Source organism: Oryctolagus cuniculus, chromosome 18 (genome assembly GCF_964237555.1).
Source record: "Oryctolagus cuniculus chromosome 18, mOryCun1.1, whole genome shotgun sequence".
Classification (NCBI taxonomy): Eukaryota; Metazoa; Chordata; class Mammalia; order Lagomorpha; family Leporidae; genus Oryctolagus; species Oryctolagus cuniculus.
This window is the reverse complement of record NC_091449.1, coordinates 2297965-2324309: the sequence shown is the minus strand read 5'-3', so window position 1 is coordinate 2324309 and position 26345 is coordinate 2297965. Positions and strand designations below refer to the sequence as shown.

Below are 26345 nucleotides of genomic sequence, written 5' to 3'. Positions count from 1 at the left end.
TGCCTGGCCAAGTCTCCTGCATCCACTGTCCCTTTGGGCCTCCCCTAACAGCCTGACCAGTCCTCAGTTGTCTCCTCCATGGCAACCCCAGCTCCCTTCTTTCTCCCCAGTCTTCTGACATCCACAGTAACCCTAAAACCTGGAATCTCCCTTGGCTCACACAGGCTCTGTAGGTGATGCCTGGCGTCCTCAACAAGGTCTACTCCGCCCTGAATGTAGCTGCTGTCAATAGCACCCTAGGGTCTGCCCTGACCCTGGTGGCCCCTCAGCTTGCTGTCTGCTACATGGCCATCGTTACCACCCCAGTCCTGCGTATTGAGGCGCCTTCAATGTGGCAGCTGGGACTGTCCCGCTGACTTGGGTCTGATGAGAGCAGGCTTGCTCAGTGCTTCTCCCTGGCACCCCCGCCAGGCACCACGCGATGAACGAGAGGGCAGCCAGGTGACAACCCCCCAGCCCCGACCCCTGCCTCCAGCTCACAGATTTTGAGGGATTAAAACAATGTCTGAAACAGAGAACAGGCAGTTTAAGTGCAGGCAACAATTTTATTTTTATTAGAGGGTGAGAATCAGCTGGCTTTCCCTCTAGCTTGGAACCCGTCTTCCCACATCATGCCCCTCTCACTGGAGTCTTCTGTGCTCAGAGATTGGTCCTCTCCCCCAGCACCCCTCCCTGGAAAGTCCAGCCTCTTCAAAAATCGCAAAGTGATATGTGCTTATTGCAAACCCTCGAAGGAAAAATAAAAAGATAAGTAGGGCCCACAACCCCTCCCACAGAGTATAGCAGGCTCTTTGGGATTCTTCTTCAGGATTCATTCAGGACCCATAGGAGAAAGAAACTCTGTCTCTCCCTTAAGTTGATCCCATCGTGGAGAATGCTCCTGTCTATGGAAAAAAGAGCAAAGCAAGGATACAGAGCAGCAGCTTAGATAGGAAGCGTGAACAGGCTTTGTACTCAAGTCTTCCTGCCAGATCAAAGATCCTTCAAGCAAGACTTGCCAGATGCATGTGTCCATCATTTCCTTTCATTGCTTTGGTTTCACTTCATCTAGTGTGAGTTTGGTTCTGGTTACTTGCAAGAAAAATGATCCTGTTAACTATATAGAGTTACATTCTAGCGTTATAGAAGAGGAAGCCCCCCCCCCAACAACCCATCCCTTCATACACAAAAATGTTTCACAGAATCAACAACCATAACAGAAAAAAAAAAAAAAAACCTGCCACACGTAGTCCTCCTCAAAACCACCCCAGCCCTGCTCCTGAGATTGTTCTCAGAAAGATATAGCCACATAGCCCGATATGGTTATTACTGAAAACTCCTGAGTCCTTGAATTTACTTACCCCATGGTCATTCCACCCTCATCCTAAGACAAATTCAGTCTCTAAGATATCTATGGACCCAGAGATGACAAGGAGGTGGGCGGAAGATATTCTGGAGATGGTGAAGAGAATTCAGAGAGGCTGAGTTTATCATTAGACCCTCATTCTTGATTCTCCAGGTTGCACAAAGCCACAGGCTCAGCATCCTGGGGATTTCCACCTTCTACCCTGAGGAGTCCTCCAATAACCACGCCTAAGACTCCCACCAACTCCTAAGCAGCTGAAGATTCTGACTGTATTGCATGTTGCCCACTACCTGCCAGGGCTTCTCAAGCTATGGGTGGCACTGGGTGATGGTAATGAGGTTGATTTAGAAGGTTGTGACTAGCATTTTTTTACTAAGAGAGGATGAGTAAACAAACACAAAAAAGATAAGCAGTGTTCACTTGTCCATCAAGTATGCACAAACACCATTCACATGTACATACATCACAGGTAGGTGGTGTGTGCGGTACTGAAGTCATCAGCACAAGAGTTCAAGGATTCTGCCTTAGAGTTGATCTCTTCTTTTCCAGCCTAATTCATGGCAGCTCTGCAGTCGTTCAGACAGGGGGTTGGTCAGCTGTTTCTTTCAGGTGTCCCATAGCAAATATTATTGGCTTTGTGGCCATCTGACTTCTTTCTCAACAACATGATGTTGTCATCATATTCCTGAGAACATCCAGGGACCGTTTATAAATGAGGGGGCACCGCTGTGCCAACAAAACCTTCTTGTCAGCAGGCTGCAGTTGGATTTGCCCTCCCACCTCCCCCCGCCCCCATCTAGTCCTTTCTGTGCCAGCTTCAGCTGCTCTTTCCCTCAAGAGTGGTTTAGATGGAAATGTAAACAAATATACTTTTTTTTTTTAAAAAAGCACACTTGGTGAAAATTTGAATCATGTCCATTTAAACTAGTGCAATATAAAAGTAACACATGGATTTCCTCACAGAATATCAATAAAATCTTGCTTTATGTGCAAACTTGTAAATAATCTTTTTTTAAGCAAAAGTTCTCAAAAGCCCAAGTTTTCTCACCTAAAAGTTGAAGATCATGATAGTTTTTGTTTCACAGGACTCTGGTGAGAATTAACTAAGATAATCTATTAAAGGGCTCAGCACCATAATTGATGAGTAGAAAGTGCCCAATAAATGTTGGCATTTATCAGTAATATTGTCAGTAATCTATTGATTGTTTTGCCCCAGGCATGAGGGACGGGTCCTGTGCATGAAGTTCTGGTAGATTCCGAGACCTGAAAATGACCAGAGAATCCTGGACCCATTCCTCTAAATGGTATTTATAAAATCCTACATTTGGAAAAAAGTACAAATTCAGTCTAAAAGACGTACCCCATTTTCTTACTTTTTCAGGACCTGCCTGTGTGACCATTCTAATGACCAAGATCTAAACAAGTGCTGAATAGAACTTCCAAATGTTCTTCATCTCAAGTGAGATGTTCTTGGTACCACCAAGAGATTGCACTTTAATTTTTTTTTCACGTTGGTTCATTTAAATTTAAATATCCACACCCAGTTAGTGCTACTGCACAGAACACTACTTCAATTCTTTCTCAAATTCAGTTATCCACAGGGCTTTCATCTAAGTTCCTCAAAGACATCACCATTGACGCGTGGTGCCAGGTTGTTCACTGTTGGGAACTTCCCAGTGCATTAGAGGATGTGTATCCGCATCCTCTGATTCTATCCATAGATGTCAGTTTCCAGAAGCACATTCCAGCCGGGCCAATCAAAACTGTGTCTGGATGCTGCACAAATGTTGCAGGTGTGGAAAGGGGAGAATTGTCCGACTATGGAGAAATACTGCTCTACCAGAAAGCCTCTGATGAAAAATGAAGGAAACATCTACTGACTTCTCTAGTGGTTACAAAGGTGTGAGTTTGGCGAAAGGCCCTCTCACACATGAGGAGTTTGTTGTGCCTTTCTAGCATGGATTTTCTGGTGGAGCAATAGGGAGGCCAGGTGTTTGAAGGATCTACCACACTGGCTGCAGGGGTCGGGCCTATCTCCAGAGTGGACTTTGTGGTGATTATTCAGGGTGGTCTTGTCAGTGAATCCTTTCCCGCACTGGGTGCACACAAAAGGCTTCTGCCCAGCATGCAGCCTCTCGTGCCTTTGGATGCTTGACTTGCACCGGAAGTTCTTTCCGCATCCCTCACAGTGATACAGAGATTCCTCCCTGTGGCTTTTCTGATGTCTGAGGAGGGCCGCCTTGCCGGGGAAGGCTTTTCCGCACTCTGGGCAATCCTCTCGAGCCCCCGGCACATGGATCAGCTTGTGTTCTGAGAGATGGGAGCCATTTCGGAAGTACTTCCCACACTCGTCACACTGGAAGGACCTCGCTTCTTGATGGAGCCGCTGATGCTCTGACAGGTGTGAGTTAACCCTGAAGTTTTTCCCACACACTCGACAGCAGTATGGCTTCTCTCCTGTGTGGATCCTCTTGTGCTCCCTCAGGGATGAACTGCGGCCGAAGCATTTGCCACACTCACTGCACCTGTAGGGTTTCTCGCCTGTGTGCACCCTGCGGTGGCGAGTGAGCTTGGTGCTCTGCTTGAAGGTTTTCCCACACTCCTCACATTTGAAGGGTGTCTCCCCTGTGTGGACTCTGTGGTGGCTGCTGAGGGTGGAGCTGCTGTTGAAGGCTTTGCCGCACACCTTACACTTGTAGGGCCTCTCCCCTGTGTGGATTCGGTAGTGCGTGAAGAAGTATGAGCTGTGCCTGAAGGACTTCCCACATGCGTCACACTTGTGGGGTTTCTCTCCCGAGTGAATGCGCTCGTGCTCCACGAGGTGGAGGGTCTGGTTGAAGGTCTTCCCGCACTCCCGACATTTAAAGTGGTTCTTCCCCTTTCTGGCCGTCCGCCGCTTTGGGAAGGCCAGAGCACCCTGTGTTTGACTGTGAGCGTCTTTCTGCAGGGTCTCCTTTCCTGGAGGGCTGCCCTTGGGAGATGTGATTGCTGATGTCTGACCCGGAAGTGTCTTCATGGCCACCGATTCAGGCCCGTTCTTGCCAGGAAGGCTGTTTGTGTGTGATTCTGCAGCCACACTTGGGCCAGATTTCTTCTTGCTCCAAGATGACGTATCTTCACTTTCCAAGACCCTTTCTGCCCTAGTCTCCAGGGGGCCATCCTTCTGGGTCACTGTCTTGGCCTTCTCCTGCTGTGTTGTCTTTGGACTGCCTGACTTTGGCAATGTTGTCTTCAGTTTATGGCTTTTTTTCTTGTCTGAAAAAAATTTAGAGTGTAAATATCTGTTTTATGGTATTGGTTTTAAAATTTTTTATTCAGAATGTTTTACTGGAGTATGCCATACATATAAGAAAAAGTTTTAAAAATCATGTCCTGTTTGGTTAATGTCCATTTTGTAAGCACATTCACATCCACAGCACCAGGTTAAGGTCAAGAAATTTAACCTCAGGAAAGCCTCACCTCTAGCCCCTGCTCCGTTCTCTTCTAATCATTAACCTCCCACCATTGGAAAATCATGAACTTGATTTCTAATAATACAGATTAGCTTTGCCTGTTCTGGTATATCATATAAATGTAACTCTGTAGTGTGCACCCTTTTTTCTCTGGCTTCTTGCACCCAATGCTATATTTGTGAGATTCATCTACATCGATCCTTTGCACATTTATAATATTTTGTGGCGTAAATATACCTTAATATATATTTTAACATTATTTATTTATTTTATTAAAAAAAAGAGTGGAGGCTTCCCTCCTGCTGGTTCCCCTCTTTTTTGTTAGCATTTAAAAATTTATTTTAAGATTTGACAATTTTGGGGCTAGCCCTGTGGCTTAGTAGGCTAAGTCTCTGCTTGTGACACCAGCATCCCATATGGGCACCGATTTGTGTCCCGGCTGCTCCTCTTCGGATCCAGCTCTCTGCTATGGCCTGGGAAAGCAGTAGAAGATGGCCCAAGTGTTTGGGCCGCTGCACCTGCATGAGAGACCTGGAAGAAACTCCTGGTTCCTGGCTTCAGTTTGGCCCAGCTCCGGCTGTTGCAGCCATTTGGGGAGTGAACCAGCAAGTGGAAGACCTTTCTCTCTGCCTCTCCATCTCTCTGTCTGTAACTCTACCTCTCAAATAAATAAATAAAATCTTCAAAAAAAGTTGACAATTTTGAACATTTTGTCATACTCACTTCATAGGTAGTTGTTAATAGATAGACCCCAATCTAGGGTCGATCTGAATAGAGTTGGTATGAGCCTTCTTGTACATATCTTATGTGTGCATTTCTACTGGATATATACATAGGAGTGGAGTTGCTGTGACAGTACATTTGCATTGTGCAAGTCTAGTGGATGCTGCTTAATAGTTTCTTCTCTGAACAGCTATACCAATTCACAGTTCCATCATCAGTCTACAAATGTTCCAGTTTCTCTACATCTGTTATCAACTGAATGTTGTCCTCTCAAAATTCATATTTTGAAGGCCAGTGTTGTGGTGCAGCGGGTTAAGATACTGCTTGCTTGCATCCCATATGGCTGCCCTAGTTGAAGTCCTGACTGCTCTACTTCTGATTATTAGCTCCCTAATAATGTGCCTGAGAAGTGGCAAATGATGGTCCAAGTACTTGGGCTTCTGCCGCCTATCTGGGAGACTAGGATTGAGTTCCAGGTTTTTGGCTTCAGCTTGGCCCAGCTCCAGCTGTTGCAACCATTTAGGGACTGAACCAATGGATGGAAGATATCTCTCTCTCTCTCTCTCCCCCCTCTCATGTCACTCTACCTTTTCAATAAATAAAACAAAGCTATTACAAATGCATATTTTCAGATATGAACCTCCAAACTAGTAGTATTAGGAGGTAGAGCTTTTGGAAGGCAATTTAGGTCATAAGCATATAGCCCTCATGAATAGGATTAGTGTTTATATAAGAAGAGGCAGAGAGCTTTGTGTACACATTATTGTCTTGCCCACCACATGAAGACACAATGAAAATTCAGCCCTCTGTAACCAGGAAGAGGGCCCGCTCCAGAACCTTGCACTTGTTGCACTTCAACTCCCAGTCTCCAAAAACATGAGAAATAAATTTATGCTGTTTATAAGATACCTTTGTCTTCATTCTAGTGGCCAACACTAAGACAACAGCCTTGCCAATGTCCCTAGTTCTCATTGAAGTCATCCAGGTGGATGTGTAATGATACCATTGGAGGCTGATTTGGAAAGTAGCAATAATTTTAAGACATGGCATATGTATACATATATGATGTATATATGTATACAAGCAAGAAGCATGGGAATGAAAACATGAGTGGAAGAATCTCTCAGACCAGAAGGCCTCTCTCATGTTTTGCAACCTTATCCCATCTTTCCAAACCCTTTACAATGATGAGCATTTGAGAAGGGTTCCTGTGGAGACATCAGTGATTTTCCTTCTACTCACCAGAGGCAATGTTGCTCCCGCTGATTCCCTCATCACCTCTCTGGTGGTCCCTAGGGACAGCTTTCTTCTTGACATAAGGTTTAATCCCTTGCTCCAAGTTGGCAATCAACTTTGGTTTGAAAACTGGATGACCTACTATACAGATGGAAAGAAACATTACGTGCCTTTCAGAATCCCTTTCAAAACCAAATGCTTGCATAGCAAGAAGCCCAACTGATGATACAAAGGGTTGTCAACGGTGATGTGGAGGTCTGTATCCCCAACCTTCCCTGTCTTGTCCTGCCACTGCCTCCCTCACTCACCTGCTCAAATTTCTGTTGATGAACCATGTAGTTTCCAAGAAACTGAGACCACCTCCAGAGAGAATATCAGCCAATCAGCCCATACCTAGACTTACTAGGTGCCATAATTGATTTAGCTGTGTTCACATGATGGGCACCAGATCCAGTCATGATGAAAATCAGGGCTGCAGTGTGTGTGTGTGTGTGTGTGTGTGTGTACGTGTGCATGTGACACCCAGCGCCAACACATTCTACCATTCTTGCTGCAAGTGAGTTAAGAAGCTTCAGCCACTGGTAGCTCTATTGAGGCTGTAAGCAGAGCCAATCGTAGGATGAATCTAATGCCATCCGAGCCTCAGTGGCTGAGCCCAGTCCTAGTGCAGAACTCATTCAAGTCTTCTGAAAAACTCATGACCTTTCAGAGCCAGGAGGCTAGGGGGCTCCTAGGAGCCCAGATCGACTTGTGGGAGGTTGTCCTTACCCAAGAAGGCCAAGTTCTCGTAGTTCTCCAGCATCACATCCTTGTAAAGGACCTTCTGAGCAGGCTTCAGAAGCTGCCACTCCTTCTGTGTGAAGTACATGGCCACATCCTTGAAGAGCACTGGTGCCTGTAACACAAAACCAAAAATCTGTTCACCCAGGGACTGGTTGCTAACCTGCTCCGCGAGAGGAGGTCAAAAGTTGACTGACATTTGAAAGGTGTTTAGAATTGCGCATTGTGGTAGACTGCACAGATGGCTGCAATTTCTCACCCTGCACCATATCCACAGTCTTTTCCCATGTCATCATTCAGTGACTTCCTATTCTCAACCTGGTCTTGACTATGGGACTTGCTTTGCCCAGTGGGATGTTGATAAAATGTGATATAAACAGAAACTTGAAAAATGCTTGCATAATTAACTCTCACCTTCTCCACAACCCCAACCCCTCCCTCTATCATGCTCATGCATGCCATAAGGAAGCACATATTCAGACTAGTCTGCTAGAGCCAGAAAGACGAACATGTAGGGTCCTGTCAAATCCCCCCAAGTCCTCTGGAAAAGCCAGAGGTCATCTAAATGACCTGACAACAAGACTTCCCTCAGATGTAGGAGTGAGCCCAGCAAGATCAGCAGAGCCACCTAACTGAACCCTCATTGCTATGTGTCCCTGATGTTTCACAATAATTTCTTATGCAGCATTACTGTGGCTACAGGTAACTGCTGCGTGCATATTCCAAATGTCCATATGGTAGCTGAAGAGGCAAATGAATGGCTGCTGTGATACAGTGGCAACATCAATGCCTAGAAGAGGTTGTTGCACTCACCAGTTGTATGACCATCTGGGATCTCCCACTCGCCACTTCTGCGAGGAAGATGTCATTGATAGCTAAGAGCATAGGCCCAGGAGTCAGATAGTCTGGGCTGCAATCCTGGCTTGGCTGCTTACCTATCTGACCTTGGGCAAGTGATGTGAGCTCGCTGTACTGCAATTCTCTTATATCTGGAACAGGGATAATAACTCTACTACCTAAAGCCTTTCATGGTTATCGTGAGGACTAAGTGGGCTCATACAGGTAAATATAACTAGCTTAGGGGCCGGTGCTATGGCATAATAGGTTAAGCCTCTGCCTTTGGTGCTGGCATCTCATATGGGCATCGGTTTGTGTCCTGACTGCTCCTCTTCTGATCCAGCTGTCTGCTAATGGTCTGGGAAAGCATCAGAAGATAGCCCAAGTGCTTGGGCCCTTGTAACCACATGGGAGACCTGGAAGAAGCTCCTGGCTCCTGGCTTCAGATCGGCTCAACTTCAGCTGTTACAACCATTTGGAGAGTGAACCAGAAGAACCAACTCTGTTTCTCCATCTCTCTGTTACTCTGACTCTCAAATAAATTTTTAAAATCTTTTTTAAAAATAATAATTAACTCAGTCTTTAGCAAATGGTCAATGCTCAGGAAATGTTCATAATTATTCAAAGTATTTGTCTAAAAATGAGGGCTCCCAGTCAATGGGAGAGTGACTTGAAGAGAGATTATTCATCGTGGCCTGGTGCTGGGGACAAATTAACTAGCAAACCAGGACTATAGTGGACACAATGCCTATCATCCTTTGCTATAGTAATAGAAGCTACAGGTCAGCCCATGGCTGTCCAGCCCAAGACTGCATTTCCCAGCATCTCTTGCAGCTGGATGCGCTCATGTGACCACTAGGTTCTGACCAGTGGAATGTGGGCAGAAGTGAATGTCCATCTTCTAGGCTTTGTTCCTCCTTTCCCACACCCCACCTTTCTTTCGAGCAGAACGTGTGTGTGCAGTGAGCACTCCTCAGCCACACAGGACAGAGTAGCAACAACAGAGGAGTCTGCGTGGCTAACTCCATGGGGCTCCAGTGCCCAGCCCTGGATGTCCAGACAATCACATGATCTCACATCAACTCCATTCTAGTTAAGCACCTGTGTCTCAGAACATCCTGTGACAGAGGAGGCGATATTCGAGCTGAGTCTTGAAGGATAAGGAGGAGGGCGAGAGGCAGAGCAGAGCAGGAGTCATCCACAGGGAAGTAAAAGCTGAAGGGAATGGACTAGCTTAAGGAGGAAACAGAAACGAAGAGAACGTTAGCACCCCGTAGAGAGTCAACTTTCCCACAGGATGGTGTGAGGTGTGTGGGCACAGGGTCACCTGCCAGGGTCCAAATTCTGCTTTAGCCACATAGGAGCTGTGGCCACTTCCACAGCTGAAAAACGGAAAAATAACTAATAGCACTGTGCAGGCAAGTGTGAGGCTTAAACAGGAACCAGGGTAGATACTCTGTGTGTAACAATGGTTGTCACTTAGGAAGAGCTGGAAGCATGCTGGCTGCCACTGACCACTACGGCCTCAGCTAGTTTCTCAGAACCATTTACTTGTACAAAATGTCATCACTTTTCCAATATAAATCCAGCACCACAGTGCTGGCAGTTGGCAAGCAATCAGCCACATCAGTTTCTATCAAGACCAGCATTCCTAGCTGATGGTTTGGGTGTATTTGAGATTTGTGATCTCAAGTAATCCTCCCAAGGTAGCCTCTGTTGTTATTTCCCATTTAGCATAAAGGGAAACTGAGGCAAGAAAACATCAGTAACTTTTCCCACTCATTATGATCAAACTCGGAGTCTGGCAAGAAGGAAGTCAGAGGGTCAGGATTACAAGTGTGTATTTAACTCTGTCCAAGGATGGAAACGCCTGATGATTTATGTTACAAACATCTACATATTGGACTTGTTCCAAGGTCAGTACAAATGTGCACTCAATCTCCATAATAACCCTGTGATGGTGGCACTATTACCAATCCTGCTCTACATATGAGGAAACCGAGGCACTCAAGAGCGAGGAATAACCCAGGATCGCACTACTGTTGGTGGCCGAGGCAGGACTGGTCCGAGGCAGCTGGCGTTCCCAGCTGGGAGGCATCAGAGTGAACAGGACTAGGAGTCCTCCCTGTGCTCCTCCTCTGCAGAACTGCATTCTCTTTGCCGAGTCCCTCAGCCTTGGCTCTACTGCACTCAGGACAGTTCCTTTTTTGTCCTGGGCATGGCAGGATGCTCAGGTATCTCTGGCTGCCAGTAGTACCACCCTTCCAGTTGTGACAACCAGAAATGTTTCCAGACAGTGTCCAATGTCCCATAGAGAGCAAAGTGCCCTCAGGTGAGAACCCCAGCCTTATGCCATATGTCCATTACTCTGGGGAGAAGCAGGGGCCTTCCACTGACTGCATAGCTGGACATGTGACCTAGGCCAGACCAATAAAGTTCCTGGATCCCTAAAATGATTGGTTTGGTGGTGGACATGTGACGCATAATGGGCCAATCAGAATATTCCCTGCTTCTAGGTTATTTATTTGATTTAAAGTGTCGCCCCACTGACTCCTTATTAGTTACCTGTACAAGAGGAAGAAATAGAAAGTATTCAGTGAGGAAAACAGACAACCACCTTGGCCAGGTGGGTCACCACTACTATCATAATTAGCATCACAGCGGGTGGCAAGTGGGCTTCATACACACATAGATCTAAATGTGAGGCTCTGAGGAGATGCAGTATCACATTCCAGACAGGTGTGCATAACCTGAATTTAATTCACAGTCGACAGCCAAAACAAAAACTGCATCGGGTGTGACTCTAGTCTTCAAAAATGTCAGTTCATGAAAGACAAAAAGGCTGAAGAGGTTTTCTATATTAAGAGTGACTACTGGGGTGCAGCGGGTTAAAGCCCGTGGCCTGAAGCACCAGCATCCCATATGGGTGCCGGTTCGAGTCCCGGCTGCTCCTCTTCCAATCCAGCTCTCTGCTGTGGCCTGGGATAGCAGTAGAAGATGGCCCAAGTCCTTGGACCCTTGTACCTGTGTGGGAGACCCAGAAGAAGCTCCTGGCTCCTGGCTTTGGATTGGCGCAGCTCCGGCCACTGTAGCCATCTGGGAGTGAACCAGCAGATAGAAGACCTCTCTCTCTGTCTCTATCTGTGTAACTCTGTCTTTCAAATAAATAAAATAAATCTTTAAAAAAAGAAAATGATGTGTTATGTATATATAGTATATGTACATGTATGTACTTCTGTGTTTGTATATGTATATACATATATACATATATTTATATATACATATATTTAATATATATATATATATATTGGAATGCCCAAATGACAAAGTAAGTAGGAGAAATATTAACAATAGCTATAACTTGGCGATCTGGTGATCTGTGTACTATTCTTGTAACATTCCTGTGTGTTTAAAAATATTTTAATATAAATACATACACACAAGGGGTCTTCAAAAAGCTCATGGAGATGTTTTAATATGAAAAAAAAACTATTCATAAGCTTCAAAAAATTTTGCAGCAATTTAATGCCATTTTTCCATGAACATTTTGGAATATCTGAGACTTTATCTGGCACCAATAGGAAAGAAGTCCTTCTCCTCTAGGAGGCTAAACTGAAACCTGTCTGAGCCTCACAGCATTCTAAATTGGTGACAGCAGACTGCCTCTCCTGATCTCTCCTCTCAGCCTCTTTCATTTGCTGCAAGGGACCTCCAGGCTTCCCTCTTATCAATTTGGCAGTACTGGAGGTGAAGCAAACCGAAGTCTCAGGACTAATTTTCATTGGCCAAGACTGAGTCACATGTTCCACCCTGAATCAGTCACCATGGCCCTGTAATGGAATGCTGATTGGACAAGTGCACACTTGGAGGTGTACTGGAATAGGATCAGCTCAATTCGAAGTGGTTGGAAGAGAGTGGGTCCCCAAAGGAAAAAACCAAAGATGCCAGCTGAGGAAAGGGGCGTGGATTCTAGGTGAACTATGCCACTGCCGCCTGCTCCAGCAAAGACCATTCAGTAATCCTTCCCTCCCTCCTCTGTCCTTTTCTCCCTTCCTCCTTCCATCCCCTTTCTCCCCCTTTCCTTCCTTCTTTCCTTCCATGTAGATGCATAAAGTGCCCAACATTCATCACATCTGCTCCTAGATACAGGGTGTAAGTCAGTAAACACGGTTAAGGCTCCTGCCCTCAGAACTAGTCTAGTAGGGCAGAGAGATGATGAACAAATTCATATAAATAATACTCTGTCAAATAGCAGTAGTTACTCAGAGCACAGTGACTCAAGGTAAAGGCATAGACAGTGATGGAGCAGAGGTAACCAGGGTAGGCTTCAAGGAGGGCGTGACACATGATCAGAGATGGGAGTTAGGAAACAGTAGGAGGCAGGAAAGAGGTGAGCCTCTCCAGGGGAAACCATTCCCCTTGGTGTTGGTCCTGTGGGAGTACAGCGGATGCCCTTCCTGGCCAGGGTCAGTGTTGGGCAGGGGGTGGTGAATGGTCATCTCTGCACCAAGCTGCCCTCTGTCAAAGGGAGGGACAAACAGCTCACCTCTCTCCAGGCTGGCAGGAGTCTGGCCCGCATTCTTCTGCTCTTTTGGAAGAGCTTGCTTGGTGTCTGAGCAGGATTCTGCGAAGGCAAGGCTGGCAGAGGAGGAAGCAGAAGTGAGGCTGCCTTGGCCTTGGAGAGCTGGGAAACTCACGATGGTGAATCTCTCATAAAACACCTGACAAGAGCTGGCAGGCACTGAGTACTCACCAAGTGCCAGGAACGTATTGATGCTTCATAAAACTACCAAAGAAGCAAAACCGAGACCCAGAACGATGTGCATAGTGTGGAAATATTTATTCACAAATACAAGTGTACTTCCAAAAGATTGTCAAAATGGAGTTGAAAGATAAGTTCATTGCAGCACAAAAATTTTGAGAGACAGAGAGAGAGAGAGAGAGAGAGAGCAAGCTCTCCCACCTGCTGACTCACTTCCCAAATGCCTGAAACAGTCTGGGGCTAGGCTGAGCCAAAAACTGGGAACCAGTAACTCAATCCAGTAACCCCTGTGGTGGCAGGAATCCAATGACATGAGCTATCTTCGCTACCTCCCAGGGTCTGATTAGCAGGAAGTCAGAGTGAGGAGTGAGTCAGGAATGGAACCCAGGCACTCCAATACGGAATATGGATGCTCCAACCAGTATCTTAACTGCTAGGCCAAACACCTGCTCCAGACTTGTCCAGTTTCCCAAGAGCATTTTGAAGTCCCCACATACACAGTGACAGACACAGACACATAGTCGTGTGAGCACAGAACTTGTTGGAGGTAGTACAAGACACTGGAAAGTAGCTGTATCTGGGTAAGGAACCAGAAGGCTGAGGGAAGTGAGGCAAGGTTACTTTTAACTTTGAAGTCTTCTGCACCTTGCAATTGTAATTATGTACCTCCTGACACCCAAAGTTTTACTATGAAGATATTCCAACACAGGGAAAGTTGAAATAATTGCCCAAACACCCATTCTGCTATGCCCGATTTGTTGCATGTCTATCCGTCTATCCATCCATCTTATTTTTGCAGATGCATTTCACAGTAAATTGCAGACTTTAGTTAATTCCCACTAAGCATTTTCACACCCAAGTCTTTAACTAGAGTTTAAAATATGTTTATTTTTATTTTTATATTTTATTCAGTAGTACTCAGGAGCAATTCAAGGTTTGGAATATTGAGGTGTGTTTTACATGTAATAAGTGCATCCACTTTAAGTGTGCAACTCGATAAGTATCGACAGATATATACACCTGTGTAACCACACCTTAATTAAAATATGGAATATTTCCATCTCCTCCCAAAGTTCCTTGTGGCATTTTGCCTAACTCCCAACTCCAGGCAAAGGTGATCTGCTCTCCATCAAACAGATGAATTCTGATGCACTAGGGTTTAATACAGATAGAATCATTCAGGATGTTATTTTACATCTGGTTTCTTTTACTCAGTGTAATGTCTTTGAAACTGATTCAGGTTGCTAGGCATATCAGAAGGTCATTCTTTGGTATTACTGAGTAGTATTTGATTGTATCCATTCATCTGTTGATGAATATTTGTTTATTTTTAGTTTTTTACATTTTTTTTTTTGACAGGCAGAGTGGACAGTGAGAGAGAGAGAGAGAGAGAGACAGAGAGAAAGGTCTTCCTTTTGCCGTTGGTTCACCCTCCAATGGCTGCCACGGCCGGCGTGCTGCGGCCGGCGCACCGCGCTGATCTGAAGGCAGGAGCCAGGTACTTCTCCTGGTCTCCCATGGGGTGCAGGGCCCAAGGACTTGGGCCATCCTCCACTGCACTCCCGGGCCACAGCAGAGAGCTGGCCTGGAAGAGGGGCAACCGGGACAGAATCCGGCGCCCCAACCGGGACTAGAACCCAGTGTGTCGGCGCCACAAGACAGAGGATTAGCCTATTGAGCCACGGCACCAGCCCAGTTTTTCACATTTTTAAATTTTAATTAGTTTTAACAGATTCAATGTAACTTGTAGATACACATCTAAGAGCATATGATACTCCTTTCCTCCCCCCTTTCCTCCCACTGTCTCCCTCCTATTTTCTTTCCAGTTAATAGAGAACTGGACACATAATAGAGCATCATTTCAAGGAGAAATGACATGCACCCTCCTGTGAAACTAAAGCCCTGTCTAGAAATTTATCTTTATTTTTTTCACTTGTTTACATTTTGGCCATACATCAACAAATATTTTCCAGGAAAAAAATAGATTAAGGGAGAGGATATTTGGAACAGCAATTAAGATGCCACTTGGGATGCCCACACCCCATATCTGAGTAAGTGCAAGTCCTGGTTCTGTCCCCAATTCCACCCTGGGAGGCATTAGGTGACGGCTCAAGTACCTGGGTTCCTGCCACACAGGTGGGAGACCTGGATTGAGTTCTAAGCTTCCACCTTCAGCCTTGCCCAGCCCCAGCTGCTGTGGGCATTTGGTGAGTAAACCAGCAGATAGAAGATCTCTGTCCATCTCTGACTCACTCTTTCTGTCTGTTTGCCTTTCAAATGAATAAAAAATAAAAACATCAATAATTTTTAAGATAAATTAAATTTACACAGTTAAGAGATGATTTTGTTAGAGCCATTTGATACACATATTCATAGCACTGGGTGGTCCAAAGCAGAGATCCCTTTGAGCCGTTTGTGTCCTTGACCTTGACTCCCAGGACCACCAGGGACCACCCTGACTCCCACGCACCCCCCACCACTGGAGGTTCGGGAAGGGGGTTCACTCAGGACAAGGAGGACACTAATGTCTGGGATGAGGCTCTTTCCTCCTCAGGAAGGAGACTTCCCTCTCAGCTCAGCTCCCTGCAGAGCTGTCACACCCCAGTGTGCAAACATGCATGCACTCTTGCACACAAGTGTGCTCATGAATGCACATCGATGCGTGTGTATGCACACATACATGCAGGTGTATACACACATGTGCACGCCTGTTGTATGATTCTACACATCCTGACCTCTCTGGGCACTGGTCACTATCGTGACTGGTACAGCAGGATTCATCCCTTTATTCTACTACAGACCGTGGAGCTCGACTCTATTCGGGGCACCCTGCCAGGCACGGGTGATACTGCAGGAAGCAAAACTGACAAAAGTTCCTGCCTTTTTCAGGCTGACATCTTAGAAAGGAAAAGAGCCAAAGACCAAATCAGGACACTGAAGCTTGATAAGACACCACGGAGAGGAGTGACAGCAAACGTCTGAGGTGCCAGTCTAGCTAGGGCAGTAACGGGAGGCTTCTGCGCAGAACTGATGGTTTTGTTTTCACCATCACTTTGAAGAACAGTTTCCAGTACCTTAACAACAGAGATGGTCACACGATACTATGAATGACATTGAGTAGTGTACATACACTGTTACCATATTTGTTTCCCATTTTTGGTGTCATATTACCATCAGGTAGAATGGAACCATTGAGGAAACTGGGTCAAAGGCACATACGATAGCCCTGTACTATTTCTGTAACTACCTATGAACATGTAATTATTTCTAAATGAAAAGGTTTCAAACAAGTGGCATCACAACAAGCCCAAAAGCCTTCCCTCACCCTGTGAAGCCACCACCAGGATCCATGACCTAGACCCAAGCCAAACAATCCTGACCATCCCCATTGCCACCTGCTTGGGTTGACCACCATCATCTCCAACCTGGGTTACCCCATGGTCCCCTGAGCTGCATAGTCAGACCCCAGGAGAGGGCTCAATACCAATGAAGAGCTCAGGTTCTTCCAGCTGTCAAGACGCATCCCTGCAGGGCAATGCCAGGATCGATCAGCGTGACCTAAATATCCATGCAATTCCATCCCGGGTGCACCTGAAACCCTTCCTGCCTGAGAAGAGCCAATGGGAGGATATTTTGGGGGTGGGGTAGATCCTGAATCTAAATGCTCTTTGTATCACCCACGCCTTGTAGGTCCTCCTCTCTCTTGCTTGTCCCACATTTCTTTTCTGCCCCATGTATCTCTCACCTCCACTGGTCTTCATCTCGGAGATGCAGCACTGGGTGTATCACAGGCAGAGCTGGTAGGGTGAGGGATCTGGAGCCAGATGACCCAGGTTCGGATCCAGCACAAGGCAGCTGGGGGGTCTTGTGTAGATGATGTCACCTCCTCAAGTCTTGGTGTCCTCAACCAGAAAGCAGAATGACAGCAATGTCGCCCTCCACAAGTCTCTTTGTAGGTCAACTAAATGATGTGTGCAGAGTGTTCGTTGGCAAGCACAGATCCAGGGATCGTGGGGCCTGGGGCTTGGAGAGGGTCCCACTTTAAGAAAAAAAAAGGTAGAAAATTATGTGAATGCTGCTGACACCAAGATGAACCCATTCTTGTCAGACCCAGCAAGATCCGAGTCTTGGGAAAGTGGCCCTGACTTATCTTGCCTCTGTGCCCTGAACACTGAAATGGGGGTGATATATGAGTTCCTTCATGTGACCCCTCAGCACATTAGATGGGGTAAGATCAGCCCTGCAGAAAAGCCTAACTAGGATGCTCAGCTGCAGGTTCCCCCGGACCCCTGCCTCCCTCTGAGTACCACCGAGGTCACAGCAGTAGGGCATGGGATGGTGGTAAGGTTCTCAGTCTGCTACTCTCTGGCCATGAGACTTCAGTGATGGAGTTCCCGACTTAGGAAATGCACGTTCATGTACACAGGGAAATGGTGTTTCAGATAAAGAATAAAGAAATGCCAAGCGCGGGAATATCCCAAGTAATGCCTGGAGCATATCTGTGACAAAACTATCTTTTATTTATTTTGCTAAATTTTAAGAATAAGTACATCCCATGCTGTATTTGGAAAGAGTAATTCACTGTTGATGTGAGATTCTGGTTTAAGTGGGCATCTCGTATTTCACCAGCAACCTGAGTATCAAGGTAGCTGTTTAACCCCATTGGCTTTCTACTCCATAAAACGGAAGACAAAAAAATGATGAAATGTGAGGATTAAACAAAGGGCTGAACAGAGAGACTGGCAGTTTCTATGCTGGCTTCGGTTTTATTGTTACTAGGTATGGCTGAAAACTTCTTCCTCCACTCTGGCCCCAGCTTCCCTGCACCATGTCCCTGTCTCACGTCTCCCAGTGAGTCCAGCCTCTGGGCCAGAGCTTTCAGACACAGGTCACAGAGCTTCAGACAGCCGGTAACTGTCAGGGGGTTCGGGAGACCCAGGTTGGGCCTTGGTGGGTTTGTCAGACCCACATTGTCCCCCAGGCCCTGGGTGGCACCCGCTACACACACACTCCTACTCACAATGACATACTTTGAGAAGCCTAGACATACCCTCCCACCTTCAGGGACAACTTCAAATGATGAGACTCACGGCAAACCCAGACACAGAAGCTCAGGTGCAGAAACACAGCCATGCACTCAGCAGCTCATGCTCACACAGACACACACTGCCGTGGGAGCACACTCAATTTCAGATCATCGCCGAGGGCACCAAGTATACAGACACACAGCATCTGCAGGCACACCTCCAAAGACTCAGCGGAACTCACCCACTCAACCCGGGGACTGCTGGCAGATAACGCAGAGCCCTGCACAGCCATGCAGGCTGCACACCCACACCCCAGAACTCCAAGTCACCTCCTGACCCGCAGGGCCCCCTCATTCTGGCCTGGCCAGGTCCCTGGTGGCGACCCTGCTTAGGTGCATGCACCCAGGACTCGCAGCCCAACCACAGCCTGCAGCGTGAAACCCCCTACAGGCACCTACACCATTTCCTCCGGCTTCTTGCCCACTGAGCCCTAGACACCAGCGGCGTGGTCTCTGCTCACATCCCCAGACTACCTCAGGCTCCCTTCCCAAAATCATTCTCCAAGATGCAGTTGGCCAAGCCAGCACCTGAACCCCGCGACCCTCACCGGGCTGTGCCATGTGCCAGAGCCCACCTGGTGTCTGTCCTCTGCCTTCCCCAGCAGCCCAGCACAGACCCAGGCATGACTCTTCTGCCTCCTAGATCCCCACTCCGCCCCGATCAGGACCAGGCACCCTGCGTCCTGGAAGGAACCCCCACAGTCCTTTCCTCCACACCTGAGACATCCACCAACACAGCTGCCAGTGGCCAGAGACGCGTCCCCACATCGGCCTCCGAGGGTCTGTGGCAGGTGTGTGCTGGTCAGCTGGGCACCTCCGTCTGCTCTCTGTGGCTATCTTATAGTGGGAGCCCCAGGCTTGAGAGTGGGCGGTCCTGTTGGAGCTGCAGCCAGGGGACTGTGCTCCAGGCCTGGAGTCTAAATCTGCGAGGGCTTCCCACTGGCTGCTGGCCCGCTGGACAGAGTGAGGCGGGCTTGCTTGGTGCGTCTCAGCCCCCAGGGCTTGGGCTTTAAGAAGTATCCACAGAGACCGGGGAGTGTGGATGACCACACCTACCCAGACTCGTGCTTTTGACCACAAACTCACACAGACATACAAAAACTCTTACACATCCCAACATACAAACATCATAGAGACACGCAAATACCATGGACTCATCCAATCATACACAACTCAAAAGCACACAAACACACACCTTCAGACACAACTCCAACTCTGCAGACACACACAGATGCACCCAAACTCCCAGGGTTGGGCTCAAATCTACACAACCACACAGATGCACACACATCCTAAGGTACACACAAATGCACACCAGAAGGCACAGTAACAGAACAAACTCACAACTCTACATATGCAATCGGACCCGCAAGCCCCGCTTACTCAGATACAAACACCCATACTCAGATACACACAACTTCACACAATCAGACCTGACCACCTTCACACAGTTGAACAAGAATGCAACACATATGCATTCAGCCCGACCCAGTCTCAGACACAGCCGACTACCCCAGTTTAGGTAGACAGTCGGAGTCAGAGGCAACCACAGACAGGGAAGGATACTTTCAAATGTTCATGAAAAAGAGAATTAAAATATAAGTTTATTTTGCTGCAAAAACTATTTGAAACCCACTCATACAAGGGGTCTTCAAAAAGTTAAGGAAAAAAATGCACATTGCGGGAAAAAAGAACCTATGCAAAATTACTCAAAAATTATGCGCCTAAATAAACTTATCTTTTAATTCCATTTTTTTCCCACCAACTTCTTCAAGTACTCTGGTGGACAGCTACAAAATCCCCACAGCTCAGCCTCACTTACCCTGTGTGACAGAAGTTCACACCCAAGGGCTCCAACCACAGTCTGAGCGGAGCGGACGCAGGCGCACACACACGAGTCGGAACTCCCGACTGTGGGATCCCACAAAACCCACCCGGCTGACAGCGATGGTCACGCGCAGGGCCACACCCTCCCCGCGCAGACCCCTGGAGGCCAGCGCGTCACTCACTCACACTTGCTCCAGACCTGGCATCCTTGGCGTCAGGCTCCTGGCGGGGACCTAGCGCTGTCACTCTCCTCAGCGCGCTGCCCAACGCTCCCTCAGCCCCGACTGGCAGGTGCAGAGGCGCCGGGTCTCGGACACCTCGCCCGCACCCTCGCATCCTTAGCCAGCCCCACTTCTTATCCTGCGCTGACTCCGCGCGGCGCACCTCACGCTTGCACCGGGAACAGACCCCTAGCTGGCGGCTACATCCGAACGCGGATCCCTGAGCTCGGGGCGCCGTCCGCAGGACTACATATCCCGAAAGGCCCCGCGCCCCACCGCGCCCTTGCTTCCGGTTCTCTCAGGGGCCCGGGTGCGGGCGGCCGCGCGCGGAACCCCCTGGGAAATGTAGTCCCCGAGGGGTGTGGCCGGCAGGCGAGCCCGGCGCCCCACAGGCGGTCCCGCACAGCCTAGGGTTGGGCGGTGCGCGCGGTGTGGATCTGCAGGAGGCACAGACCGGTCCTGCCGTCCCCGCAGCTCTGCGTATTCGTGAAAATGAAAAAGAAAAAACTACATTCAGCATGATCACAGGTTTATGTTACTCTCGTGTGAGGCAAAAATGGACTTTTAAGAATTTGTCTTTGCTAAGTTGGGGGAGAATTTGAGCAATCCATGAGAGCCGACACTTAAAAAGAATTATTTTCAGTTTAATAGTGGTATTGGAACTATTTATTTTTTAAATAGCCTTGGTCTTTGATGGATACATACTAATCCTGAAACATATATGGTTTAAATGACGTGATATTTTGATTTTGCTTCAAAAGAATTTGGGGGCGGGTGAGACGCAGGGCAGAAAAGGTAGGTGGGGGCATAGCTGAAACAAACAACCGCATGGTGAGAATGGTTCCTGTGGATTCGTGTAGTGGCCGTTTACTTTACATGTTCTCCCACCCACTTTTGTGTGTCCACCTGAGAGTTTTTAGAGATTGCGTTGGTCATCTATGTCATGGAACAGATTATCACAAAGCTTGTGGCTTAAAACAACACACAAGTCTTAACCCCCAGTTTCTGTAGCTCAGGGGTTCTGCCAGGCTTGGCTGGATCCTCTCAGAAGACTCAGCAAAACATAATCAAAGTGCTGACTGAGCTGCAGCTTCATCTCCCCACCCCCCACCCCCCCCCCCGGGGGGGAGGGGGAGGGGAAGGGAGGCACTCTGTTTCCAAGCTCATTCTAGTTGGCTGATTCATCTCTTTGTGGCTGTAGGGCTGAGGCCCCCTACTTTCGAGGTGGCTGTCACGGCAGCCTACTTCAAACCATAAAGGAGAATGTCCCCTTTCAGCCTTTTCAACCTGCTCAGCCTATAAATTGATGTAAGTTCACAGGACAATGTCCCATCACCTGTGCCATGTTCCTCTGAACAGAAGCAAGCAACAGGCTGCATTGACACTCAAAGGGGTGGATCATTGGTGGTTACCTGGGTCATATGCCCCATAGAGATACAAACCCAAGTGCTGACAGATGAAGTAATATAATGTCGTGGATTTGCTTCATATGGGAAAGAATGGGGTGGGGGGAAGCAGGTGGCATATACTGGAAACCAGATTGTGCTTAGGTGGATAGTCAAAGCTGGGTAAGCTCCTGACTGCTCTCAGCTTGGGGAGCTAACCTGCCACCCACAAATAACCTTGGTGTTCGCCTGTTGGACATAAGCAATCTCATAGAACATCAACAGCAGGCAAAGCTACTCTATAATTATGGGGACAGCAAGATGAACACAACCTTTCTGCAAGCTGTCTGGGCACAAACCAAACATGAATATTGTCCTTAGTGATATAACCATGCATTGCTCTCTCCCAGGAAGCTGCTCTTTTGCCAGTGATAGCTTCAATCCACCTTTGAGATCATGAAGATGCCCAACCATAGGCTTACTGCAACTTCCTGACAGCACCCAATCAAGAACAGAAGGCTGAGTACTTGAAACCTCTCCCCAGATCACCTACCACATGTCCAAACCTCTCCTATTGTCCAGTATTCACCTTCTGAGATGTGCCGTGGCTGGTAAATGTGTAGTGGCCAGCTCCTAGAGAAAGGTTGGCTCTAGGGTGGTGCTCCTAACCACTGGTCCAGCAACATTTGACCTTAGGAGAACCATCCATGAGAACATCCTTCTCTTTCTCACTCCACAGGAGGATGCAGGCAATACCCTGCCTACTCCCTCCCTAAGGAGAGTAGCAGGTATAATGGTGCTTCTCCAAGGATGTCCACAAGCCAATCCCCAGAACATGTCACCTTCCATGACTGGTAAAGGACTTTGCAAATCTGACTAAATTAAGGATCCTGACAGCTGAGGGAGATTATCCTTGGGTGAGGCCTGAATGTACTCACAGGCTTCCTTAAGAGGAAAGTAGAAGGGGTTGCAAGCGGAGAGAGGAAATGTGATATCAGAAGTAAAGGTAGGGGTGATGGAGCTAGGCCACTGGCCAAGGAATGCAGGCGGCCTTGAATGGATTCTCCCCAGAGCCTCTATCAGCAATAGAGCCTTGCTGACACCTTGGGCTTAGCCCTGTGAGGTTTATCTCAGACTCTAACCTCCAGAACTATAAAATAATAAACACATGTTGTTTTAAATCACTTCTAAATGTCTTCACAATGCCTATCCTTGCCTGACCTTGACTTATAGGAGTGTTTTTAAAAGTTCATGGAAAATAGCAAAAAAAAAATACATATGAATTTCAAAAAATTTTTGCACCAAAATAACCTTGTGCTAACTTGTTATAATAAAATAGAAGCAAGGACAAACATCAACGTTCTAGTGAAGCTTGGGTGGAAGAATGGTGAAATCAGTGATGCTTTATGAAAAGTTTATGGGGACAGTGACCAAAAATCAACAGCTTATAAATAGATAACTAATTTTCAGAGAGGATGAGATGGTATTGAAGATAAAGCCCACAGTGACAAGCCATCCACATCAGTCTGTGAGGGAAAAATTTATCCTATTCGTGCTGTAATTGAAAAAGACTGATGATGGATAGCAGAAACAATAATCAATACCATACGCATTTCAGCTGGCTTACCTTACACAATTCTGGGTGAAAAATTAAAGTGGAACAGACTTTCCACCTGATGGGCAAAATTATAAGTTATAAAATCATTGCAATGCTATATTGTTATATATTACATGATCATGTAATTCTATGTCTAAACTTGTAATTCATAATTACATTATTTTTTCATTTTTTTTCTGTGTGCTTTTAGATGCCTCCATGAATCAGCAATGTCTCTTCTCCATCAGCAATGTCTCTTCTCATGACTGTAAGATGAGACACAGAATTAAGATCTATGATGTGCCTCACTGTACAATCATGATAGGAAATGTAGCAGAATTGAACAGTGGAAGGGATGTGACACTTTGATGCTATCATAGAGCCCACTGGCCTGGAATACGTGTTTTTCTTATTAAATGAAGCCATTTAATAAGAGAACTTCTTATTAAATGAAGCCCTAATTGTACTTTGTCTAACCTTGGCAGTTCAGCATCCTATTACTGGTTACCAAAGCCATCCTAAACAACTGACACCACTCAGTTGGGAGAACAATTCTCACAACCACATTCTTGCCTTGAGAACATTTCTGTACAAGCAAGCCTGGGAGTAAGTAAGATTGCAACTGGGGAGGGAGGGAGGGAAGTATGGTTATCTTCTTAGAATTGTATCTATGAAATACATAAAATCTGTTCTCTTTATATTAATAAACATTTCTTAAAAAGATCCCACCAGAATAGGGCTTGGAGTGCTGAATGGACTTGAAGCCACTATTCAGAATAACAAATCAAATGACTTATCAAGTAATCTAGGTTAAGTCAAAAATCATCAGAAACATATGCTCCTGTTTTGTTACTTCAAAATCCTCAACACACAGCTTTCATCTTGCAATTCCATGCTGTGGGGAAGGGAGAGAAAAGAGCTTGTTGTCTTGCAATTCCATGCTGTGGGGAAGGGAGAGAAAAGAGCTTGTTGTAACCTGGAAATGACACCTAAATTTACTGTGCTTATTTCCTAGACCAGACACTAGTCACATGGTCATATCTATCTGCCAGGGAGGCTGAAAAGAAATTGCTTATTCTGAATATCCCTGTTCCCAGCCAATATTTGAGAAGAATGGATGAGTGTTATGTCAGGAGGCAATGAGTAGTTTTTGTCACTGTCTTCTTCCTCTTACCTACTGCTATGGTCTTAATGTTCATGTGTCCTCAAATTCATTATCAAACCACAATGAAATAGTATTAAGATCATGAAGGCTGAGCGCTTGTGAGGGGAATAGAGCCCTTCCAAAAGAGAGGTGAGGGGGCCAGCTAGACCCTCTGCCACGTGAGGACACAGCAGGAAGGCATCATGTTTGAGGCAGAGAGCAAGCCCTTCATAAGACTCCAACTCTGGGGCCGGCGCTGTGGCTCACTTGGTTAATCCTCTGCCTGTGGTGCCAGCATCCCATATGAGCGCCAGGTTCTAGTCCCGGTTGCTCCTCTTCCAGTCCAGCTCTCTGCTGTGGCCCGGGAGGGCAGTGGAGGATGGCCCAAGTGCTTGGGCCCCTGCACCCACGTGGGAGACCAGGAGGAAGCACCTGGCTCCTGGCTTCAGATCGGCACAGCACCAGCCGTAGTGGCCATTTGGGGAGTGAACCAACGGAAGGAAGACCTTTCTCTCTGTCTCTCTCACTGTGTATAACTCTACCTGTCAAAAAAAAAAAAAAAAAGACTCCAACTCTTTTGTTGTTTTGATCTTGGACTTCCCAGCCTCCAGAACTGTAAGCAACAAATGTCTGCTGTTTAGAAAGTACTCAGTTGGAGGTGTTTTGTTTTAGCAGCTAAAATAGATTCCATAACGGCAGGGACCTGTCTGGTTTGTCTCCCACAGAATCCAAAATACCCAAAACAGTAGCTGACACAAATGCCCAAGAATTATAGAGCAAATGATGACCATTTAGCAGCTCAGAGGCAGAAAAAAATCTAAAACATCGTGTGGAGATGAGACATTATGGTTCCCTTAGTAAAAGGTAGAATGCGGGCATAAACCAAAATAAAAGTTGACTTTTCTCTCAGTGTTCCTGGATGCCTAGTTCAGAACAGTAGGTGAGTGACCAACTGATCTCTCTCTGAGCTTCCTCATGATGGGACCTGGGAAAAGGGAGCACAGAGAATTTAAATCAGAGTCCAGAGATGAGCTCCCATTTGCAGCATGCAGATAGGAACTTCCCACATGTTTAGCTGTGATGGAACAAAACTCCTTTGGAAAGAAGGCTCCCCGAGCTTGTGAAGGTAATCGGTGGATCAGACAGGGAAATAGAAACCATGCCTGCCGTAGTCAGGACCCTCTGTGTGCACGCAACAGGAACTCACTCAGGATAACTGACAAGGGAAAATGGGTTTTACTGGAATAATATTTTGTAGCTCAAATAGTGAGTCAAGAGCTGAACAAGTGGTCCCTACAAATTCAATTACAAAAGTAATTGAATATTTGTTAATGTAATCAAAGGGACCACGAGCAGTCTCTCTAAGGTTTGGCCACAGAATGACAGCTTTGAACACCTATCATCCATGAGTTGTTCTGCAAAAGATTTCAATTCTTGGGTGAGACATTCTGATTGGTCTACCCCAAGCCTCCTGCTCATCCTGTGGTTGGAATGAGGAAGAGGTACAGATGAAGATCACAGGAATGAAGAGGCAGAGCTCACCCAAGTCAGGCAGTGTGATGTGATTGAAAGGATTACAAGGCAGACAAAAGAAGAGCTGTCCTGACTCATCCATCCTTTGGCTTCTTTTCTTTGAGATTTATTTTATTTATATGACAGGAGGAGTGTCGGAGAGAGAGAATGAGAATGAGAGTGAGAGAGAAAAGGAAAGAGATCTACCATTTGGTTCACTCCCCAAATGGCCACAATGGTTGGGGCAGGGCCAGGACAAAGGGAGCAGCCTGGAACTCTATCCAGATCTCCCATGTAGGTAGCAGGGGCCCAAGCACTTCAGCCATCCTCTGCTGCCTCCCCAAGTGCATTAGTAGGGAGCTGGTTCAGAAGTGGGACTCGAGATGCTGGGATATTGGCATTGTAGGTGGCAGCTTAACCCACTGTGCAATTATGCTT

At 46.8% G+C, this 26345-nt stretch overlaps 1 protein-coding gene across 4 annotated transcripts; it reads right to left on the bottom strand.

Annotated features, from left to right (window-relative positions):
- Positions 1–531: 531 nt before the first annotated feature.
- LOC100347617 (zinc finger protein 253) lies at positions 532–20493 on the bottom strand. 4 transcript variants are annotated; one of them, XM_070063453.1, is made up of 7 exons: positions 20248–20493; positions 15253–17174; positions 12920–13011; positions 9475–9606; positions 7525–7651; positions 6763–6897; positions 532–4600 (listed from the first exon to the last, which is right to left on the bottom strand). In XM_070063453.1, exons 5-7 carry the CDS (start codon positions 7622–7624, stop codon positions 3270–3272), a joined length of 1566 nt encoding a protein of 521 aa, XP_069919554.1. In that variant the 5' UTR covers positions 7625–7651; positions 9475–9606; positions 12920–13011; positions 15253–17174; positions 20248–20493; the 3' UTR covers positions 532–3269. The 4 variants fall into 4 exon arrangements, with proteins under 4 accessions (XP_069919554.1, XP_069919553.1, XP_008248441.1 ...); XM_070063452.1 differs by having other exon boundaries at positions 16881–17174; XM_008250219.4 differs by lacking the exon at positions 9475–9606 and having other exon boundaries at positions 16881–17174.
- Between the last annotated feature and the right edge of the window lie 5852 nt (positions 20494–26345).

Excerpts from the sequence above, each read along its gene's own strand:
- LOC100347617 (XM_008250219.4), bottom strand. Across the intron at positions 7,652-12,919 it reads TCCTGCCAGCCTGGAGAGAG|GCACCAGTGCTCTTCAAGGA; the intron begins GTGAGCTGTTTG and ends TTTGTGTTACAG. Across the intron at positions 6,898-7,524 it reads CGAGAACTTGGCCTTCTTGG|TAGGTCATCCAGTTTTCAAA; the intron begins GTAAGGACAACC and ends CCATCTGTATAG.